This window comes from Brassica napus, chromosome A9, assembly GCF_020379485.1.
Source record: "Brassica napus cultivar Da-Ae chromosome A9, Da-Ae, whole genome shotgun sequence".
NCBI lineage: Eukaryota > Viridiplantae > Streptophyta > Magnoliopsida > Brassicales > Brassicaceae > Brassica > Brassica napus.
In genome coordinates this window covers 27,278,430-27,302,726 of record NC_063442.1, presented here as the reverse complement: position 1 = coordinate 27,302,726, position 24,297 = coordinate 27,278,430, and the positions used below count along the sequence as shown (strand labels likewise).

Sequence of the window (24,297 nt, the reverse complement as noted above, 5' to 3'; positions counted from 1 at the left end):
TTTGCGTAACCGTCACTTGGTGTTTTAGACAAATCGCTGATTGTCGTTTAGCCAATAAGTGATCGGATGGAGCGATGGTTGTTCAAATTTTTTGGTTTGGCATGAAGGATATGATCAGCCGCATAGCCGAGGACATTGCAGGTCAAGGATTAGATCGTGACACTTTTGTGTTAACATTAGGTCATGTTAGTTTATAATTGTCCTAAAGGGGATGCCGGAATTCTGGTTCAGACTTTTACTGGAAGGTATAATTGGTCGAGGGCCAAAGAGCGTTTGTCGAGATTAATAGGCTAAGTATGTGATATCACTCAAATTACCCTAAGGAGTGATTTATACTCTCTCAAATAAGAGGTCGAGTTGTAGTACTTAGGGATCAAATCCACAGAGAGCTAGGAAACCAAATAAATCTAATCAGATTGATTAAGCTAGGTTGATTTAATGGTTAAATGTAAATAGCAAGTTTTGTGAGCAAGTTAATTGCTCGATTGATTGATTGGGGTTTGATAGAAGGATGATTGCTAGATCTAGGGTTTCTATTCAGGCAATCAGAATTATAATCCTACAGATGCCTAATAAATAATATGCATGATATTATAAAGCTCAACATTTATAAACAAACCATTAGGCTCTCGCTTTCTAGGTTTGTCTATTGACCTTATATTAGTGTCGATCGATTATTCTATAGGAATATCGATCAATACATTTGTTGAACGGTCGACCAATTATTCGATTAGAATATCGATCGACGCTTTTGGTTAAGCTTTAACGCGTGCGTTAAATGTGCTCACTATGCTTACTAGATCAGCTCTTACCTTACTCTAGCAAGTTTTAGCTCAATTAAGATGGTTTCAGGATGAGATGCAAGCTATCGCTTATGTCTACAATTCCTAGGGCCAGTTCTAAGTAGCTAATCTAGAAACATGCATTAATGACAATCCTAAAGATGAATATCACAACTTCGAATCTATAGTTGGGCTAATCCATCATCCTATATGAACCGTAAACTTAACATGTGGATCTATTCAGACATGAAGTTTGTCACAGAAATCATAGACGAATAGATAAGAAACTGCAATAGATATTATAAAAACGAAAGGATTTCCTCCTTTTTTTCCTAACTAAGAACAATAAATTCAAGAAAGCTTCAATAGTGTAGCCGTCAACAGTGGCTTATAAAATAACATAAATAGGGTTTTTGGTTGTCCAAGGGTATTCTGGTAACTTGGGATTGATTCTAGGCTTCAGCGGGCATAAAATATGCTCAGGCCATATTCTGGCATCACTGTCGATCGACACCAATGCTATTTTATCGATAGACAGTCCTTCATCTCCTCGACAGCTTCCTATCGCGAGGCAGATTGACCACTCTTCAGTAAAACATGCATAACTTCTGCTACATGATGCTGATTGACCTCAAACCGGTGGCATTACGAATCTAACTAAAACCTATATCTTGTGGCAAAAGATGGGCTCAATCTAACTGTGGAAAGCTCTCCATCAATAGCTAAACATATGATGCGTCTATGCAGTTCTGCACCTCAAAAGACTCCAAAATCACCATATTTCTCCAGAACGTACATGAACCTGTAAATACTCTAAAAAAACTCCAAAATATAATAATTATATCTTAAAACACTTATATTATTATTATAAAATATATAAAAATAAAATAGAATTCTTATTTTTCATTTTATAAATGATAACTGAATATATATCAATGCATAATAGTGTTTAAGAAAAATATCAATGCATAATAATAATTCTATTTAAAATTAAAATATATCATTATTAAAATAGTTACAAAGATTTTATATTATTAGCTTTAGTGAATATATGAAACTTACCAACATAATTTCTGGTTTTATTTCTAAATTTTAAATATATGTATGGAAGTTAAATTAAATTGGACCTACATAATAGAGAAGAAATATTTCTGTTAAGAACAACAAAAAATATTTTTAAAAGAGAAACTATAATATATTGTACTTACAAAGTAATTTTGTAGTAAATATTTTTATTTGAAACATAAAGGATATTTCTTTCTAACAAAATCTTTTAAAGATCTTTATAAAATGTATTTTGAAAATTAATCGATTTAAATTGCTATTATCATTAAAATATTTGTATGATTATAATTTTCGTTCATCAATCAAAAATATATTTAATTTGAAATTCTAATTATATTTTATGATAATTAAAATTTAAGTTCATTAATTTCAAAAATAAAATTTATCCTAATTCTGAAAAAATTTCTTAGAATTTTCTTAAACAATATTTATTTGTATGTTAAATAAAAGATAAAGATATTAAAAGATATGATGATTAAGTTATGTAAAATTTGATAAACGTTTTAGAGGATGGTCCAAACAAAAAAAAAATCACACATGAACAAAGTCATTACATTTGTTTTAATATATAAGATACTAATCTTTTTTTTTTTTTTTTTTGTCATCAACAACAGACTCATACTGACTCTGTGAACCACTCCGGTAGATGTTGATCCATGTGAACGACAAACGACGGTTGTTTCCTAACACTGCGTGCTAGGCTATCCGCTCTTGAATTTTGCGTTCTTGGTACATAGATGATCTCCGAACGTGTGAAACCTTCTTTCAGGGATTTAATATCTTCCAAATAACTTGCAAATGCTGGCCATTCCTCTGGTTCCGAAACCATCTTCACCAACTGAGAACAATCCGTTGCAAACGTAACCTGAAATTGGCGTAAGTTTCTCATGCATTCCATTGCCCATAATAGTGCTTCTATCTCCGCATGTAGAGGAGATAAACAAGCCCAGACATTCCTTGCTCCCAACAGCCCATCAAAACCTTCTAAAGTACTCAGCCAACCTTGCCCAGAGAAGACCTCATTCTCCTTCCAAGAACCATCTGTAAAACACCATCTCCCCGGAATTGCAGGAAGAGTCATAATCTCAACTTGGGGTACTGTCCTGGTTTCGTTCATTGCATGTGCATCAGCCCAAAGTCTTGACTCTGTTTCTGCTAAGTTAAGCGTGTTTCTAGGGTCCATATCCAGATTACTAAAAACTTTATTATTTCTTCCTTTCCAAATATACCAAAGTATCCATGCAAATTGATGATCCTCCATTTGTGGAGAGACTCTCCAAAAGAGATGATCCATGTTTGTAAAGAGGGAGCTCGTTGGGAACATAGTTGGATTTGTTGGTATCTTGGAGAGAGCCCAAACTTGAAGTGCAGGAGGACATTAAAAAAACACATGGTTGATCGATTCCTCATCCGCTCCACAACGTGCACAACATATATCTCCATGTATTCCTCTCGCTTTCAGATTCTTCTTGACTGCTATACAACCTGTAACCAATTGCCATAGAAAATGTTTTAACTTTGGAGGGCACCGTATTTTCCAGCAGAAAGCCTTCAGAATATCCACTGTGGGTCCATACAGTAAAGGTGGTCTTTCCCTGTCTGGATAAATCCGTTCGATCTAATATCCTGATTTAACCGTATACTTCCCATTGTTTGTGAAATGCCATCCATCCCTGTCAACCATCTGGGTTTTACTCAGCGGTATACTTTCTATAATTTTCACATCCTTGGGATCCATCAAGGCCCTGAGTGTATGCAAATTCCATGTTCGCGAAGTAGAGTCAATAAGAGAATCCACTGTGAGGTCTGGGTCGAAAATGTGGTGATTTTTATTTGCTGGTCTCGGGCGAGTGGTTGGGAGCCATGGATCATTCCATACAGATATAGATGATCCTGATCCCACCCTTTTGATTAGTCCTTTGCTTACCAGAGATCTAGCAAAAACGATACTCCGCCAGCCATATGACGGAGAATAAGAGCGTATCGGTTCCAGGGGTGATGCATTCCTGTAATACCGTCCCTTGAAAACCCGGGAAAATAAAGTATGTGGCTTCTCGATCAGACGCCACAACTGTTTACCAAGCATTGCTGTATTAAAATCCGTAATATCCTTAAAACCTATTCCCCCATCTTCCTTATCAAGACACACCTTATCCCAAGATTTCCAGTGCATGCCTCTTGTCTTTCCCCCTGGACTCCACCATAATTGTGCAACCGCGGTCGTCAATTTTTTAGCTGTTGCCTTGGGTAGACGATAGCAAGACATCACATGGTTTGGTAATGCTGTAACCACAGATTTAATAATCACTTCCTTACCTCTTTTTGTGAAAAACTTAAAAGTCCAACCATTAACTCTATTGTTTAATCGGTCCTGCACAAAGCTAAAAACTTGTATCTTGGATCCTCCCATATTTTCTGGAAGGCCTAGATAAGATCCCATACCTCCAAGATTCTGAATTCCCAATATGTCTCTCAACTCCTGCCTGACTGATTCCTCAATTTTGTGCCCAAATTGGATAGAAGACTTATCAAAATTTATAAGCTGACCTGATACAACCTCATATTCCTTTTAAATTCTAAGAATAGTGTGACATTCATCCTTTTGAGCTTTACAGAAAAAGAGACTATCATCCGCAAAAAGCAAATGAGATATCGATGGACATGCTCTAGCTACCTTCATTCCCGTTAGGAGTTTCCCTCTTTCCGCCTTTCTAATATTTGCAACCAAAGCCTAAGTACACATGATAAATAAATAAGGTGATAAAGGGTCCCCTTGTCTTAAACCCCTATGCGGGACGATAAGACCCCGTGGTTGACCATTTATTAGTACCCGATATTGGACCGATGAAATACACTCCATCATTAATGTTATCCAATGAAGATCAAAACCCATCTTTTGTAGGAGAGCCTTTATAAAATTCCATTCCACTCTATCATACGCTTTACTCATATCCGTTTTAATTGCCATATATTTTCCTTGGCATGCCTTATTCGTCCTTAATCCATGAAACATTTCCTGAGCGATAAGAATATTATCAGATATTAAACGTCCTGGAACAAAGGCCGACTGGGTTTCTGAAATGAGGGTAGGTAAACATATCTTCAATCGCTGACATAGTACCTTCGAAATGATCTTATACCCAACATTACACAGACTAATTGGCCTCAGTTCTGTCATTCTTGTAGGTCTTTCCGTTTTTGGGATCATACAAATATTAGTAATATTTAACCTTGGATCCATACTTCCAGTAACCAAAAAATTGTTCACCATGTCCAACAAATCCTTCTTAATAATATGCCAGGAGTGTTGAAAGAAAAGAGCTGTCATACCATCCGGTCCTGGTGCTTTTTCTGGATGCATCATAAACAATGCTTCTCTAACCTCATTTTCCGTTGCTACTCTCAACAGACGTTCATTCATCTGAGGAGTAATACCCGGTGTTACCTCTGTGAGGAAGTCATCAAACTCCATTGGGGACGTTGTAGTAAAAAGCTCTTCGAAATAATCAACTGCCACTTTTTCCACGCCCATATCCTATGTAATCCAATTTTCCAAAGCATCATATAAACCCACAATCTGATTACGTACCCGTCGTTGCTTGGTTAAAGCATGATAGAATTTTGTATTGAGGTCACCGGATGTATACCACGTATTCCTACTTTTCTGGTGTCAGTATTCTTCTTCATCTTTATATGCATCTTGCAACTTCTTTGAGACCTCTATAATATCCTCCTGAGACCTAGTATCATCTGTTTGTACTTCCTCAAGAGCTTTCTGTAACTCATTTATTTTTTTCCTTTCCATAAGGAGGGTTATTTTTCCGCCATTTAGCAATTTCGTGTCGACAATTACTAATTTTTTCAACTATCCCAATTTTACTTCTTGCACTATAATCTGACCAGCCCATTGTAATTGATTCCAAAAGACCTTCTTGTCCAATCCATCTTTTATCAAACCGAAATTGCCCTTTTCTCCTAGTGACCTTATCATCCAGATAAGCCACGATTGGGCGATGATCCGATGCCACCATTCCTAAATATTCTGTATAAAAGTATGCCACTCTTCATTTGCTAAAGCACGATCTAGGCGACATCTTACCGTAACTGCCCCTTTCCCTTTTCCTCTTCTTCCTTGCCATGACATTTTATTTCCCCGAGCCGGAAATTCCAATAAACCAGTATTCCTTATCATATTATTGAAAGGGACGAAAGAATCCGCGCTCCGCAAAGATCCTCCATCCTTTTCATGATTTCCAGTGATCTCGTTTAAATCCCCAATAATGAACCAGGGTTCCGAACGCGCAAGCCCATATCTGGTCAAACGTTCCCATACTTGTTCCCTTAATTTTGGAACAGGATCCCCATACACAAACGTAAGATAAACCGTCTTTCCATGAGCCACCGCTTCCACATCGATCATTCTATTACTAGAGTATAAGACTTGGGTCTGAGACTCATTGTTATAAAAAAGCGCTAACCCACCACTCCTTCCGACTGGATCAACCGTGAACAAATTATCAAAGCCAATATGTGCTTGAAAGTCTTGAACAAATTGCGACTCTTGCTTTGTTTCAGATAGAAATAAAAAATCTGGTTTATGTTTATGCCATATCTCCCTTAGATAGCTCATAGTCCACTTACTTCCCATGCCTCTACAATTCCAACTAAGAATTCTCATTTAAAAAAATATAAAAATACTCCTAAGAGTTAGCAAAATTGGATTTAATGATACCCTGAAATCCCAACCACCAAAACACCATAACCCCATAAAACACCAAACTTTCACTCCACCCGTCACAAAAAAACGGCTTCAATATAATAATGGTACGTCCTGTCCCTATTCCAATGATATACATTATTTCCAAATCCACCTCATCATCTAGTTTGAAACCAATAAACACCATGATAGAAAAAACAAACATATGAGACTTGTTCTTCACGTAAAGCAGAGAAGAATAATCTGTATACATTTCTAAACCATCTTCAATATCTATACCAAATATCAATTCCTTTATTTCCAAAGTAACCACTCTAATCTTCACCAAATAAACCATCTGCAACTGGTTTAAAGAGACCAGCCACAGGTCTCGAGTCGATACAACAAGAACGTTATGTTCTGTCGTGAGCCACTTCCCAAAACCAACAAAACACACAAGTGCCAAATCATTTATTTGTCTTCTAAGAACATTAACCAGCATAAATAATACCGCTTCGAGAATACCAACCCTCCTGTTATGATCACATACGCTCAACAAAATAAACCAAATCCAAAAACCAATACCAAAAATATTATTCCATACGTTCCAAAGACCAAACAAACCACATTTTAATAAGTGCCCCATTTAAAACCCATACATACCAAATAAAACTTGAACTGCTCGTAGAGCTTATCGAACCAACAAAAAAACTGAAAGTAAAAAAAAACAAACAAACCCGTAACATAGCTGTCTTCAAAACACCCACAATCCATAAACAGTTAAGGCTTGGGTAGCTGTTTCGGGTGTGAGGTACCCTTTTCTTCCACTTGCTTAGCACCACCACCCCTGTGGAGGCTCTGTTTAGCTTGTACCCGTTTGCGAGGCGACATAAGCACTTGAGCAAACTTGGAGTTGTGTCCACCAGTAACTGAAAACAAAGGCTTGTGCAGCCCCGTTTTCTTCTCCGCCGCCGTTTCCCCCTTACCCTCAACAATGCCTCCAGTTCTATCTTCTTCGACAACTTCTGTTGCCCCCACCTGATCCATATCTGTTCCTTCTCCATCTGTAAGATATTTCCAGTTCGACTCCTTAATGATTGTGCTTGATCTTCTGGATTCCGCATCCACTCCGAGGATCTGAATGATAACCATATCCTAAAAAGCCCAATCGTATCTCCATTTCCAACCCCTTTCGATTGAAACTCTATCGAACTCGTTATTAGGTAACTGATTCGCAGATCTCCGCTGAGTTCCCCTGATTTCCCATCTCCATATGATTCTCCTCGAATCGTGAAATTCCTATGAGCACCCGGATCCCAATCTCGATCGAACATCCAAACCCTAATTTGAACTCGCCATCGCCGTCGCCTTTTCTCCTATCAAATATTTTATTTGTATATAAGATACTAATAGTTTACAATCTTTTTTAAAATGAAATTTGCAAATAGTTTACAAAATCATCCTAACCCTTGATAAATAGCGTTATATTTATGTGTTAGATAGCGTTATATTTTTCAAGCGTATTATGTTACTTTGATCAATATCTTATGATTTTTATGCATAAAAGTATATAAATATAGAACTATAATTTGCTTACATTCATCGGAGTGCATTCTCACTTGATAATTGTCCAGGATATTAGCATGAACACTTGATAAATTACTCCTCTATAAAACTAAACTTGGCTATAAGCGGATATTAATACCGACTTTTCCTCAGCACTATTAAAAATTCATGATTGATATGAATGTATGACTCTTTGCATGCAGATGACTCATATTAGCATTATCCTCATTCTACCATTACAAACACTAAGAATGTGTATATGTATCCCTTGTATTTTATATGTGAGCATGACTCTTTGCATATACATAGGACGTTTGGCATTTTATAAAAAATAGACGTACATACCAATTTATTACGAATCGTTATATGTGCGCATAACTAATTTTCCAATGTTCTTGCTATGTGCGATAAATTTGCAGATTTGTTATACAAATGGAATAATATACATAACTTATTTTTTGTAGGTACAATTGAGTTATATGTTCGAAGAAGAACTCTCCAACACCAGTAACAAAGTGTCGGATTATAATACAATTTCCTTTCAAAGATTTTTCATAGTACATGGCGTACAGACGTGTTAAATTGATTTATTAGTGTGTGTTGTATTATGTCGGATCAAAGTTTTTTAGGTAGTGGCATTCATCCGTAATTAGTCTAGTAATTAAAGTGTGTTTTTAAAACATGACTAAAAATGCATGAGACACATCAGCAAAGATACTATGTAAATAACTTACCAAACCAATACTCTATTGGCAAATTTCTTAATTAATAAATAAAGGATTACAACTAACTGAAATACTTTAGGTGATGTTATTGGATAGTGGATTTAGAATTAATTCTATAGGTTTTCTAATCTATTGTTATAAATTTTAAATTTCGTTTCCAAATCTAGTGTTATTGGTTATTATATTTAAAATATCTTTACTAAATGATTTTAAAATCTTGTGTTATTAGTTTATGTATTTCAAATCTTTTTAACAAAAGAATTTTAATTCTTGTGTTATTCAATCAAAGATTTAAATTCAACATTTTAAATATAGTGTTATTCATGTTTGATAGATTCTTACAATTCATTTGATTTGAAATATTCTGAAGGGATTTAAATTTTCTTTTCTGTGTAAACTCTTTCAATCAAAATCTTCCATTTTATCTTGAGATTTGTGAAACCAAAACACATCTAACGTAAATTCTAACGTCAAGCTAACTTAGGGACAAAAGAAACAAAATATAAAATAGAAGAAACGTTATCTACTTTATATCTATAAGAACAAGAGAGAGCATACATTCGTGACAAAAAAAAAGAGCATACATCAAACCTATTTTCCAATAGAAAAATAGCTTTCATTCTGGGACCAAACGATTTTCCTTCTATCAAATTGATTAACTTGTTGAAACACAATCTCTTCGTTTCATAATTCAAATGTGCTCTTTATTAAAATACTATTGTCATCGTCTATAGTAATCTTATGATTATATAGTTTTGTTGTGTTTGAAGTATTTTTGTTTCAGTTTATATTCTTATAAAAATTTCCTTCACATAAATTTCAAATTAGAATCCTCTTAAATGTAGTTCAATTCTGTTATAGAAACAAAATGATATCTTTTTGATTTGTAAATAAATTGATAAGGATTTTAAAATTATAGATAAATCGTATATACTAAATTTTAAACTGAATCCAAATTTTTTAAAATCTTATCTATTTTAAGTCTGATGGAGTTGATTTAGATTTATACAATCAATAAGACCATCTCCAATGGCTTATTCTATTTTTTACTCTAAAATAGAGTAACTCTATAATAGAGTTTGAATTTGCTCCAATAATACTCTATTTTAGAGTAGAAAATAGAGTGATGAACAAAAAAAAACAAATTACTCTATATTTGGAGTAAACCTATTTTTCACTTTATTATAGAGTGAGAAATAGAGTACCATTGGAGCATTTTTTTTACTCTAAACTCTATTTTAGAGTAAAAAATAGAGTGGGGTTGGAGATGCTCTAACACCTCCTAATTAGATAAAATTTTAGAGTTTTATTGAATAACATAAGAAAATCAATGTAGGTAATGAAGTTTATGATGATGTGTCAACTACTGGACAATGCCTTACTGTTTACCTCTTGCCTTGTGAAGGATTCAAGTTTATCAAATTCGCATATATTTTTAAATTTATATTTTTTTTTTGTGCAACTGATTTGATTAAAACTTAAATTAGGGTTCTTATAAATTACGTCCAATAAACCTAAGGAATAGAGCAGATTGGGCTAATTAATCAGCAGGCCCAATATCAAAACGTGGAATGAAAGAGAAACGACAGGAACAGAAAGATAGAAGAAAAAAAAGACGATGTCCGACAAGGTTTCGTAGAGTTCCGCCAGTCGTCGGTTCTCATTGATTACTCGCCCAAATTAATGGTTTCTTCATGAATTCCATCCATTAGTTCAGTTGGAAGGAGCCGTTCAAAAAAAAAAAGTCCAGTTGGAAGGCAAACGTTTCGATTAATATGAACCATCCATTTAATTCAGTTGGATTCCAAAAGTTTTAATTAATATTTGCCAAAATGAGCCATCCATTTAATTCAATTGGATGCCAAAAGTTTTAATTAATATTTGCCAAAATGAGCCAGCCATTTAATTCAGTTGGTTGCCATAATTGTTAATTAATATTTACCAAAAAAAAACAATCCATTTGGTTCAGTTGGATGCCAAATTTTAACTAATATTTATCAAAAAGTTCCATTTGATTCAGTTGGATACCAAACATTTTGATTATTATTTCCTTATTCAAAGATATATCTTTAAAAAAAAATAAGTATAAATTTTAATTATTGTCAAAAACTTTAATTATGTTGATCAAACTAATATTTATCTAGCATTTCTGAAAATTGATATCACAAGATGATGTATTTATTATAAAATATTTACTTTCAGATATTATGAAAAAAAGAAAATATTATGAAAACATAAAAATTATTAACTTAAAGGGAAATTGCACCCAGTAAACACAAAAAAAAACTAAATTCACTAATTAACTAAAAACACTCACTATCTCCTACTTTATCTTCCTATTTCTCTCTATTCTCTCTCTCAAAATCTAATTTCTTTTTTTTTGGCTATTTCGCAAATAAGCCCCATAAAGGGAGTGGGGTGGGTTGATCAAAAAAAAAACAAGTGGGGTGGATGACCCAAAAAACAAGTAAAGTATTTACATACGTCTGCAATGGATCAGTTGATGATATTGACGACCAATGCTCTTGGTTATGGTGATAAAAACATAACAAACAAAACAGTAATTTTATTAGGAGCTAAAAAATATAAACTCCATCTGGTTGAAAACGGATTATCCGAATCTATTGGAATTGACTGGGGATCCGATAGAGTAACTAGTATCAAAGACTACATAAAGAATTAAGAAAGTAAATTTCATTCATATTCTTCAAAATATAAATAGCTGGATAGATTCAATAGTGAAAGATGCAAAAACTAGAATCTTTATTTTTTTCCCTATATAGATCGGACACTGATATACGTATATGCTTTTGGTTTGACTAAAACTTGGTATAAATAGATATGGGTAGCTGATAAAAAAAATAAATTAGAAGTTAATGGGTTGGATGGCAACATATAAGAATGATATGAATTTTAAAGAAATCAAGGGTTAGGAAAAATATCTATATTATTAGAAAAATAATTTCGTGTTAAAAAAAATATTACTCAAACATATTAATAGATTAATATTTGTAAGATTTAGTAGGACGTACGGATCACTATTTTTTATCACACATAAACTATTTGATTATTGTGTTTATAATTTTTTAAAATATGATAAATATTTACAATATTAACCGATAAACATTAAAATAATATCCATTTATATAAAATTAAAACAAGTTCCCCGTGGGTCGTAAATGAATTAAAACAAGTAACTGATTATTGTCACCTTTACTCTTATCGTCGACGCATTTTGTTTCTGCTTTCTTGACTTTTTGGAAATGTGTCAACCATTTAATCTTGTGTGTGGTCTCTCGATCTGTTGTATATACGTATACAATATGCAGAACTTAAAATGTGGATAATACGAAAGATTTGAGATAATGAGTCTATTCTTTACAAATACTTTTATTAGAAATTCTCTGAACAAACTAAATAGTCTTGTTCAATCAAATTTATGTGACTATAAACAATTTGTGTATTACGTCTAACCAATCATTCACCAAGAACTTTAAACTCATGTTTTTTTATTCGACTGCTCTAATCTCTTGAAAATGGCTAACCTAAAATATTTAGGCCTTCTAGAATATATACTCGAGTATTTCCATATTTCGAATACACAATTTCTATATTCTTCGGTGCCACATCACCATTTAAAAATTGCAATCTTCTTGTTTTCATTGCACTGTAAACTGGCTCTTTATGCATCTTAATCTTCTTGAGTTTACACTTAACAAGATAATGTTTCATCTATCTGTTTTTCTAGAAAAAAAAAACAGTTGTGAAAACGGTAAAAATAGCATAAAATTCCAAATCCCAGCGATTTCACTGAGGAGAAAACCAATAAACTTATACAAAAGCGATTGAAATATGCATTGACGTTTTGACCATCAAACTTTCGTATTGTGAATCTCTCCAACATTATTCCATTCGTCAGAAGATGTTTTTTGTTTGAATCTAATCTTGCAAGAATAAGCTACTCCACTCAGCTTTTTTAATCAAACTGTTGATAGGCAGTTTAAGCAAATTGGCCTAATTAACTTTATCCGACTTTATTTAATCTTTCTTAAGTTCTGCCAAGTAAGTTCAAAAAAGGTCATTTACGGCTCCATATAAATTCCAGCCAATTGATTTTTATTTTAGCAGTATAATTTATTCTCTTCGACTTTTTTTTAATTCAACATGAAAACGGGATTAAGTTTTAGACTACAAGCAGATTCGAACAAATTACCCAACTTTTTTTAAACTCCCAACTAGCTTTGCTCAACCTATCACCCGACGCGTTCCTCTAGACCAAAACTAAAACCGAGTATCGTTTTACCGTTCTCAACCTTTGACAGACACTACATAAAGGTGAGATTCACCTCCTTTCCTTGGATATCGAGGCTTCAAGTGTCGCTTCCAGAGTATATGGCTTCTGGTAAACTCATCTAAGCTTGTAATCTTCACTTGACGAGAGAAGAGAGAGAGAGACTTCACCTGGGTAAAGACGCCAAGAAACTCGAAATGTGCACTCGCGCATTCACCACCGAAAGTGAAGCAAGAGACTTGGCTTGAAGTCACCACCGCAATCTGACCAGCATGTCTCTAATAACCTGCACAGAAATAGTTACCATCAAGAAACGAAGTAAAGGAGATCCAAAGTGATAAGAGGTAGCAGGAGTCTCCGAGGGCAATAGATGACCGCTTTTAAAACTACAAACCAAACCCTTGTGAGCCTTGAACCGGGTCAAACACCAACTCTGCCGGCATACCTCAACTTGAGACTCGCCTCCGAGGTAGTGAAAACCTTTAAAGTTCACTTGATTACAGTAACAAAGAATTGGTCCTTAACGACACCAAAGAGAGACACAAGACCAAGCCCCATGATCACACGACATACTAAAACCAGATACGACAAGGAATCACCGCTAACTAGAAGGGATGGAAGGACCTTCTCACTTCCACCACGCGCAGCAAAGCCCAAAACCAAATCTAACCAATTGAAAAGCGATCTACTTCTTGAAACCATAAACACCGACTTAAACCACCAGGAATCTCACCGTCGCCGTGAAGCAAGAAGAAGCAGCGTCATCGTCCGCTCGAAACTCTTTGTGAGCGGAGACCAAAATGAAGCATGATTTACACTCATGGTCAGTTTTATGTTTTTTATTACAGTCTAAGACAGTTACAGCTACTATGATAGTTTCTTGTTGATTGTTTACACAATTACCCTCAATTTCAACAAACTAAACCATTTTTTTCTTTTTGTCACGTGTGTTGAATATAAATTCAAAATATCTATATCATACTTTATTAATTTATTACATTTAAACACAGTCACACAAAAAACAAATTATTTGATTGATTTAGTCTCAGCCACACATAAAAAAGATATTATTAAGCTTCACTCCAACTCTCTCTCTCTCTCTCTCTCTCTCTCTCTCTCTCTCTCTCTCTCTCTCTCTCTCTCTCTCTCTCTCTCTCTCTCTCTCTCTCTCTCTCTCTCTCTCTCTCTCTCTCTAATCGTGAGACTGAGATTTAGGATTCTCGTTGAAGATATGATAACAGAGAAAATATGAGAGTGAAAAAATAGAAGAAATGCATATAATAATGAGAGGAGAGAAGAAGGTGTGGTGGAAGATGATGTTTATTGGGTTGTGATGGCGGTTGTTGCAACGGTGGGGCATCGACCACAAAGGCCGACAACATCTCCCTTGCATAATTAACAACATCGAGCGCCTCACAGAATATACGGAGGACACATCATCGTCTCCGGCTGATTTTAATGTGGAGGTTTCTCATCTGTCACTTACACCGACCTTATATCTCGTCGGACCTTTCCCTAAAAGCACTGATGAAAATAGTAGCTGAGGTGTGGAAGTTGAGTGTGAGGTTGTTGACGACGAACTCGCCTCAGCTCAACGGCAGTGGAAGCAAGAGCATGTTATGGAGGTGGAGTTCTTTCTCGGGCCAGTCCAAGAGAGCGATGTGTACACTTAGCAACATGTATACAATATGAGTTTGATGTACATGTGTACAATACGACTTTTGTGTACACATGTACGATATGAGTTTCATGTACACATGTACGATATGAGTTTCATGTACACATGTAAAATATAAGTTTGATGTACACATCCAATAAGAAACATTTGGACAATCAGAGAAAGCAAGATTGTCAGTAAAATGATTAAAGTATATGAATTTATTTTCCAGTAAAATTGCACCACTATGAACAACAAACATATTGTATGAATTTATTTTTCATTACTAATAGTTAACATCTTATAACTTTTGTGTACATGTGGATAACAAACAAACATATGTACACAAATAACTGTAGCATCCATGTGTACAACAATTGTGATAACATACATGTGTACATGGTGCTTGACAAAATTCATTACACTTCATCAACATAAGGAGATAAGACACATAAGAGACGAGAAGTGTAGATATTATCATAATTTTATCAATTAACCGAACTAAGCGTATAACAACAAGCTCAATTTAGAATTACACAAAACAATGACAATTCTAGATATATTCATGAGATTGTAGCGTCCATGTGGACACATAATTCAAGCGTACATGTGGACACAAAAGTGTAGCGTCCATGTGGACAACAAATGTGATAGCATACATGTGTATATGTTCAGTGCTTGACAAAATCCATTACACTTCATCAACATAAGGAGATAAGACACATAGGAGATGAGAAGTTTTGATATTATCATAAGTTAATCAATTAACCAGACTAAGCTTATAACAACAAAGATTACAAGGATACTTAACAAACACATTATAGGGTTACGCAAAACAATGAAAATTTTAGATATATTGATGAGAAGTGAAACATACGAGCACCAATTTTTTAAGTAATCAATGACGGTGTCTCAGTCACCGTTTTCTTCATGCTCTCATCCATTCTTGATCCAAAGGCCGAAGACGAAGCAGCCGAAGAATAAGAAGAAGACATGGCTCAAATAGAACATGTCTAGTTTAGACCCACGAGTCTATGACTACAATTAACAAACTTTCAAACCATTCACTTTTTTCTGTTTCAGCTGTATCCAATTTTTTTTCTCTCTGCTCTCAACTTTCCTTTGTCTATGTCTTTGCCGCCATCTCTGTCATATACGTCGATGGCACCTACATCTCTAACGTTACTATGTCTCCTCTGTCTTCTACGTATCTACCATCGTCTATGTTGATGACGCCTACGTATCCGCCTTTGTCAATGTCACCATTACACTACCATTCGACCATCAACTTAATATATCTAAAAAAACAGATCATATAATGATTTAATATAACGCTTTTGGAAAAAACAAATCTAGAGAAGTGAATTTTATTTTACAAAAAAAAAATTGAGAACAAAGAAAATGAAGAAGAAGGGAGAATGAGACTTATTGTCAACGATGTCTTTTGGATTTTGTGGTTAAGAATTAAGATAAAGTTACGTTAAATTAACTGAGAAAACAACAGGGTATTTTTGGAATTTTGTATGGTTCATTTGTGTTGTTTCTTCTTGTTTTTTGTGCAAAACTGCTCTAGGAGCAAGAAGTGTCTTTTTATGATATATTAAAGTTAAAAACTGACTTAAAGTGTAATTATTTCAATTTGCAATCTTTTTACTCAAAAGTCACTTGACGTTTTGAGGGGTTTGGGGGGAGGGGAAGGGGAGAAAACTCTAAATCACTCGACTAATCATTAGTAATAGTGGTTAATTTTTCATTGTAAATTGAATCCATAAACTTGTAACAACATATCCCGTGGACCCCACCCGTTCCGTGGATCCCTGGCTGGCCCTGCAGGGCACCGTCCCTAACCCCTCACATGTGAGTCTTCACAAACTCTCCATATAGATTATTGATGCGTTTGGCGTTACTGGAACTCAAGACCTCATCATTTAACAACACTTCCACATGACGAGTGGTGACAGCTTGTTTTGATAAATAAATCATTCGGACCAGGTGTCCCGTAAAGTCTCTTTCATCAAATACCCGTAGACCTTCTTATTTAGACTATCTCTAACTCACCTTTATTTTCATCTCTGTATTTTCTCTTAAAATAGAAAAAGTTTCTTATATATGTGGACTTGCTCCAATATATATCTGTGTTATATAGTTTTTTTTATTTATACAAAAAAATATAGAGAATTACTATTTTCATCTCCAAATATAAAAGCAAAAAGTAGGATTGTTCTATAGTTCTTCTAAAATAGAGAAATTTTATCATAGACACATAGATTAAAGCAAATTCACTTCAATAATAAAGTTTGGAGATGTACATTGAAGATCCTCTTGAACACGCACTTTCACTCTCTTATTAGTACATCTCTCCATCTCCTAACAGTTTAACCAATTCTCTCCCTATCCACAAAACCCATTTCCACAGAACAAGCAATACTCTTTATCTTTCTATGAATTTCTTCTATATTTTTCTTCTCCTTTCCTGTGAACAAAACAAACGAAAAACCTTTCCTCTCACCTTCAATTACCTGAGGAAGGAAGAACAACGAGATACCTCGCACCCACACTTTTATATCTCTCTTTAATTCACAGCCTTAACGGTTACTTTTGCTTTAAACGGCTACCTTTTTCACTTTCCCTTGACCATAACTCACTCTTCCCCATAAAACTGGGCGCTTGAGGAATAGAGAGAAACAGAGACACATAGCCAGAGAGAGAGAGAGAGATTGGTGTGGCAAAACCCAGATGGAATTTGAAGCGTTTCTTCTGTCCTTAGGGCCATCAGCATTCATCTTCCTCGTTCTCATGTTCCTCTTCACCTGGCTTTCTCGTAGACCCGGAAACGTTTCCATTTACTACCCGAACCGGATCCTCAAAGGGATGGATCCTTGGGAAGGCAGCTCCTTGACCCGAAACCCATTTGCTTGGATCCGTGAAGCTTTGACTTCCTCTGAACAAGATGTCGTTAATTTATCCGGCGTCGATACTGCAGTCTACTTCGTCTTCTTGAGCACTGGTTCGAACATTCTCTCTCTCTCTCTCTCTCTCTCTCTCTCTCTCTCTCTCTCTCTCTCTCTCTCTCTCTCTCTCTCTCTCTCTCTCTCTCTCTCTCTCTGCAGCTTTTGTTTGGTTGATTTCGTTGCTTCTGATCTGGGTTTGGAGTTTAATGTAAGAAAGAAAGTTTTAATCTTTGGAGACAATTTAGGAAAAAAAAAAACGTTTCCTTTTGTTTGTATGTTGCTGTCTCTGTTTGCTCTGTTTTACTTTTTGTCCATATCTGCTTAAAGTACGTTTTTATCTTTATTACATGTTGTTTAGTTCAACGGAAAAGACAAAACAGTTTATTTCTTCTGGATATGTTCAGTGTCTTCTACGTTCCTTAATATAACCTAACAAAAGTGTTTCTCATGGTCATGGTCTTGAAATTGGCTTTTGTTTGGAACAGTTCTGGGGATCTTTGCTTTATCCAGTCTTCTCATCTTACCGATTCTACTCCCTTTAGCCGCTACGGACAAGAGTATAAAGAACTCAAGGGACGTAACAGACACCACAAGCAAAGGAACGTTTAGCCAACTTGACAATCTATCAATGGCTAACATCACAGTAAGTTAAAACAAAACATCACATTCATTCATTTAACTTTTGTTTTATTCCATTTAATGTTTTTCCTTTCGGTTTTCTAGAGAAAGAGTTCAAGGCTGTGGGCTTTTCTAGGAGCGGTTTACTGGATATCTCTGGTCACATATTTCATGTTATGGAAAGCTTATAAGCATGTCTCTACATTAAGAGCTCGAGCTCTCATGTCTGCTGATACAATTCCGGAGCAGTTCGCTATTCTTGTTAGGGATATACCTTCCCCACCTAACGGACAGACCCATAAAGAGTTTATAGATTCTTTTTTCAGAGATATATACCCCGAGACATTCTACAGATCGCTTGTCGTCACAGAAAACAGAAAGGTATCTTCTTGTTCTGTCTTAATGTTTTAACTTTTTATTTTTAATTCTTTCGCCCTACGAAATGCATATTTTGTCGGGACAACACGATTCTTTAGGGTTTTGAAAAAGAGTTATTCTAGGGTTCACCCCTTTAGATTCACCAACCAATAGAAAATTGTCATTTTAGATCTAGTATCTTTTAATTAAGGAAACCAAATAACTTGGTAAATTATATTATCTTTTCGAAATAAAATTTAAAAATAAATAAAAATAATATATAAAAAACGAATTCAAAAAAAAAAAAAAGTTGTCAACAAAACACTAAACCCTAAACTCTAATACTAAACCCTAATCTCAAATCCTAAACCCTAAACCCTTGGGTAAACCAATAATGTCCAAAATAAAAACTGGATTTTATGGTTTTGGAGAAAATTAAAACTTATGAAATAATTAGATGAATTTAAAATTATATTGAAATGAGCTGTACATTGTACAGGTTTATGGACCAACCAATAAATGTCCAAAATAAAAATGGTCTTTATGGGCACTCTCTATTGGGCGCCAAACGGACCATTTGACACCTCTACCTATGTTTCTTGTTTTGTAGGTTAATAAGATATGGGAAGGGTTGGAAGGTTACAAGAAGAAGCTTGCACGTGCAGAAGCGATATTTGCAGCGACTAGTAACCGACCAACGAACAAAACAGGCTTGCTTGGTCTGGCCGGAAAAAAAGTAGACAGCATAGAGTATTATACCGACCTAATCAACGAGTCTGTAGCCAAACTAGAGACTGAGCAGAAAAAGGTTCTTGCTGAGAAGCAGCAAACAGCAGCTATTGTCTTCTTCACCGACCGAGTTACTGCTGCTTTAGCCGCACAGTCTCTACACAGCCAGATGGTCGATACATGGACAGTGACTGAAGCACCTGAGCCTCGCCAGATCCTCTGGGAGAATCTCAACATCAAGTTTTTCACTAGACTAATCAGACAGTACTTGATCTACTTCATTGTCGCAATAACCATTTTATTTTACATGATCCCTATCGCGTTTGTCTCTGCGATCACCACTCTTGCGAATCTCCAGAAGGCTATTCCTTTTATAAAGCCAGTTGTGAAGATAACTTTCATAAGAACCGTTCTTGAGTCTTACCTTCCTCAGATTGCGCTCATCATATTCTTGGCGATGTTGCCTAAGTTCCTCATGTTCCTCTCTAAATCCGAGGGGATTCCTTCGCGGAGCCACGCCGTTAGAGCTGCCTCGGGGAAGTACTTTTACTTCTCGGTCTTGAATGTTTTCATCGGTGTCACCCTTGCAGGGTCTCTGTTCGACAACTTGAAGGCTCTTCAACAGAAACCCAACTCCATTGTAACCGTTTTGGCTACTAGCCTCCCTAAGAACGCTACTTTCTTCTTGACCTACGTTGCTCTCAAGTGAGTTTTACTTCCTTTCGACTAATATAAAATAGCAGTTCTTCTATAAATGTTTCTTGAATCTTGAAACTTTCAGGTTCTTTATTGGCTATGGTCTTGAGCTGTCACGGATCATACCATTGATAATATTCCATCTGAAAAAGAAGTATCTATACAAAACCGAAGCAGAGGTCAAAGAAGCTTGGTACCCAGGAGACCTAAGATACGCAACTAGGGTTCCCAGCGACATGCTTATCCTCACAATCACCTTCTGCTATTCTGTATTCGCTCCTTTAATCCTCGTATTCGGTGTTATCTACTTTGGTTTAGGTTGGCTCATCCTGAGGAATCAGGTCAGGCTTTCTCATAAAACCCTATTAGGTTTAAGCGATGTTTTCTGGTGATCTTGATCGGTAACAAACGTGATTTTGATCTATGGCAGGCGCTGAAGGTGTATGTTCCATCATACGAGAGCTATGGAAGGATGTGGCCACATATTCACACCCGCATACTAGCGGCATTGTTTCTGTTCCAAGTGGTTATGTTTGGTTACTTGGGAGTCAAGCTATTCGTTTGGGCGACCCTCTTGGTTCCTCTCATCGTTATCTCTCTCATCTTCGGATACGTGTGTCGCCGGAAGTTCTACTCAGGTTTCCAACACACAGCTCTCGAGGTTGCTTGCCGTGACCTGAAGGAGAGACCGGACCTTGAGGAGATTTTTAGGTCATTCATCCCACATAGCTTGAGCACTCACAAACCAGAAGATCACCAGTTTAAAGGCGCAATGTCTCGTTATCAAGACTATGCTGCAATATCAGCTGCTTAAGATTTGAATCCAATACCTAATTATCTCATTGATTTGTTTTCTTGTTTTTTATTGTTGTGTAATTTTAGGGTTTACTTAGGATCTTTCTTTGCATGTGTTCTTCAGTTGTTGTAACTTTTAACTTTGTAGAAGCTACCTTTCAAGACAAGCAATCAATTTAGGACATTAAATGTATTTTTATAAACTTATATAAACTAGGAACTGTTGGAATATATATATATATATGTTTGCGTCTATGCTTCTTGTTTACAATGTTTAATGAAAATATCAAATTGTAAACGCAACCATATACATTACTTTCACAATTTGATCTTATATGTACACATTCACTTCAAATGTTGTAACCAAAACACACGAAGAAAAAAAACTCAATAGATGGAATTGAAAAAAAAAAATCATTTCTCATAAGCCATAAATTATTCAATAAATTTTCGTTTTAGAAGATTATTCAAACGGAATATACGTTTGCGTCTACGCTTAGTAAAGTTTACATTGTTTAATGAAATATCGAATTGTAAACGCAACCATATACATTACTTTCACAACTTGATCTCTGTACATTCACTTCAAATGTTGTAAGTTGTAACCAAAACTCACAAAGACAAAACATTCAAAAAACGAACAAATGGAATTGAAATATATTATTTTTCATAAGCTATAAATTGGTCTTGGTCCGGTCGATAATGGAGAGGGGATGTCTTCTGGTGCACGGACCGGCTTCACCCACCTGCCGGTCTGTTTGTTGAGGATCAGACCCTTATGTGCCACTTGGTACCAACACTCGGGTATTCTTAGATGATCCAGTAACATATCAGTGCTCTTGTTCACAGAGGCAACGTCTCTCCTGGCGTTAACCCTAAACCCTGATTTCTTGCGGTGGAAGCCATCCAAAACATGGAGATACACCTCTAGATTGTGACACCCTGCTAAATCAGAATCTTGTTTTATATAAGGCGAAGTGAATACATCGAGCTTAAGCTGCGTGCCAACGTGCCTGTAGACCCAGCTGAACCTCGAAGTTATTGGGTTGAGTTTGTTTAGAACCTTGTTGAACACGATACCTGGAAGCTTAGGGACAATGTCTTGCTTGTTCACCACTCGCAAGACCTTAACACCTAAACTGTTCATCCTTTCCTTGAACGCCAAGTTACCTACTCTAGGCGCACCAAACGAGATCACAGAAACATTACCAGATAACTCCGGAACATCTCTGGCTGCCTCGTAAGCGTTCATAAGAGCCAACGCGCCTCCAAGGCTATGACCGGTCACGGTTAAGCTCACCTCTTCGCCTCTATCCTTAAAAAACTTTACTAACCGCTTCACTTCCTCCATTGTCTGCTCAGATGCACTTTCTTTGTTGTACCTTGTGAGCTCGCTTTTGGAGTTGTAGATGCTGAAAAACCCGCTTTGCACCTTGACCACATTCTTGCCGTGTTCACTTTTACAATCGAACGGCTCTTTACTAGTTCTAAGATCCATGAACCATTCAGTAGGAGTCACGGTTCCACGCCACGCCACAACAATGTCTCTCCGACCGATCCTTAACGACTCTCTGTCTCCACTCACAGCGACAAACCCCATCCAGTTCGAGTCTTTGCTCCATGTCTCTCCCAAAGATGAGCTTAAGAACCACTGAGGAACATCGACATGAGACATGGCGTAGATGTATTTGGTTACCTTGTAACCATGTCTTGTTAAACCAAGCTCTTCGAAGAGTTTGTTCCTGTTGTATCTACAGCTTCCGCAGAACTCGGACAAAGGATCGAAATCGAGTGAATCATAGACTGATTCAACGAACTCTCCATATTTGGTTATCTCTCTCCTCAGCCATGGATGCAAAGGATCAAGAAGATTCTCCCAGTTCTTGGAACCGTGAAGCTCACGCCACGCTTTGGATATGTTTTCTCTTGGAGACGCAGCTGGAGTCATCATATCGCCGCGGTCTAAAAAATCAGAGGCTGAATACTTTGGAAGCTGAAGCAGATAAGCCAGAGAGTTGGTGGCGTCGTTTGAGATTTTGCAGATCCTCCTGGCCGCTTGGGCTAATTCTTGTTCTTGATTTCTTGATTTCATGTGTGTGAGGCGTTTTTTGGTTGACAAGAAACCCGGTAGATGTGACCTGACCCGCATCTTGATAGACTTCCATGCCAGCTTGAGCTTTTGCTTCAGTTTCCAGGATCGTTTTGTTGTTCTTCTTGTTAGCTTTCTCAATGGAGTTTTGATCGTTGACTTCTCCATCTCTGAGTTATCTGTCGAAGAACTATTCAAGTGATGTAGAAGTGTTATATAGACGAAGGAGATTGATATGTTTTGGAATTGATCTCTAAGTGTTATTCAAGTGATATGTGTTGTAGCAAGAAGGAGATTGATATGTTTTGGAATTGATCTCTAAGTGTTATATAGACGAAGAAATCTTATATGATCACACGCGCAGTTGTAGCTTCTAGGAAGACTCAAAATCATAGATGAAGAATAAATGTTTTGACCCGATCCAAATTATTACATCGTTCCGTACGGACGGCGACTGCCGGTCTAATACTCGGTTTAGTTATAAATATGAGTAAGCGCAAGTGATTAACTAATAAAATCAGTCTCGGTTAAGATTAACCAGATCCAACAACTCCATCTAGATGAAATTAATTTTCTAAACTTCTCTTTCATAAGGAAACGACATCTTCAATTTTCTCTACTTAGTTGGTCAAAGTAATAATAATACGCCTTGTTGACAGTGTCTTCTTTTACCATTTATTCTTTGGCAGCTTGATCATTTTAATAGTTACGGCTGCTTAATCATACATACAAGAACAAGAGTCTGCTGTGTCGGCTTTTGTGTTAGGTTATGTAGTTCCAATTTTCTTGTTAATAACAGGCCAACTAATGATGATCTACAATCTTATAAATATTCTGTATTCCTATATGTAGATAGGAGCATTTACATAAAAACAAACACAATATCTGACTATATATTTTATAAAAACGTACGTATATTAGAATGGAATTTAAGACCAAACAGTTTGACTTAACTGATCCTTTAATTTTCGGTCTTTCATTCTTGGAGTTGGTAGAAGCAAAAAAAAACACAACATTGAATTTTCATCTAGATTTCAATGTTATTGTGGAACTCAAAATAAATTAAATTAATTAATAGTTATACTGTTTGAATTTTCATTTTGATTTCGATGATATAAAATTTAAGTTATGTAGTATAAAACAGATCGAAGTAGACCGGTTGACGAAATAATTCATTTGAGATTTCGTTGAAAGTAACTGAGGATGAAAATAATTGACTAAGCTCGAAAGTCTCTCCACGGCAAGTTCGTCCGAACGTCGATGACTACTAAATCAATGTC

At 35.9% G+C, this 24,297-nt stretch overlaps 2 protein-coding genes and 1 long non-coding RNA gene across 3 annotated transcripts; 1 reads left to right on the top strand and 2 right to left on the bottom strand.

The window, feature by feature from the left end:
• Positions 1–12,943: 12,943 nt before the first annotated feature.
• On the bottom strand, positions 12,944–16,736 carry LOC111200279. Its single transcript, XR_002653868.2, has 2 exons — positions 13,859–16,736; positions 12,944–13,411 (listed from the first exon to the last, which is right to left on the bottom strand). It is a non-coding gene; the product is annotated as an uncharacterized LOC111200279 (long non-coding RNA).
• Positions 16,737–16,949: 213 nt separating this feature from the next.
• Positions 16,950–21,183, top strand: LOC106367277 (CSC1-like protein ERD4). Its single transcript, XM_013807016.3, has 6 exons — positions 16,950–17,789; positions 18,219–18,376; positions 18,457–18,732; positions 19,319–20,142; positions 20,219–20,474; positions 20,564–21,183. The coding sequence occupies exons 1-6, from the start codon at positions 17,519–17,521 to the stop codon at positions 20,945–20,947; spliced, it is 2,169 nt and encodes a 722-aa protein (XP_013662470.1). The 5' UTR covers positions 16,950–17,518; the 3' UTR covers positions 20,948–21,183.
• Positions 21,184–21,462: 279 nt separating this feature from the next.
• LOC106367278 (phospholipase A1-Igamma1, chloroplastic-like) lies at positions 21,463–23,913 on the bottom strand. The gene has a single exon (XM_013807017.3). The coding sequence runs from the start codon at positions 23,183–23,185 to the stop codon at positions 21,596–21,598; it is 1,590 nt and encodes a 529-aa protein (XP_013662471.1). The 5' UTR covers positions 23,186–23,913; the 3' UTR covers positions 21,463–21,595.
• Between the last annotated feature and the right edge of the window lie 384 nt (positions 23,914–24,297).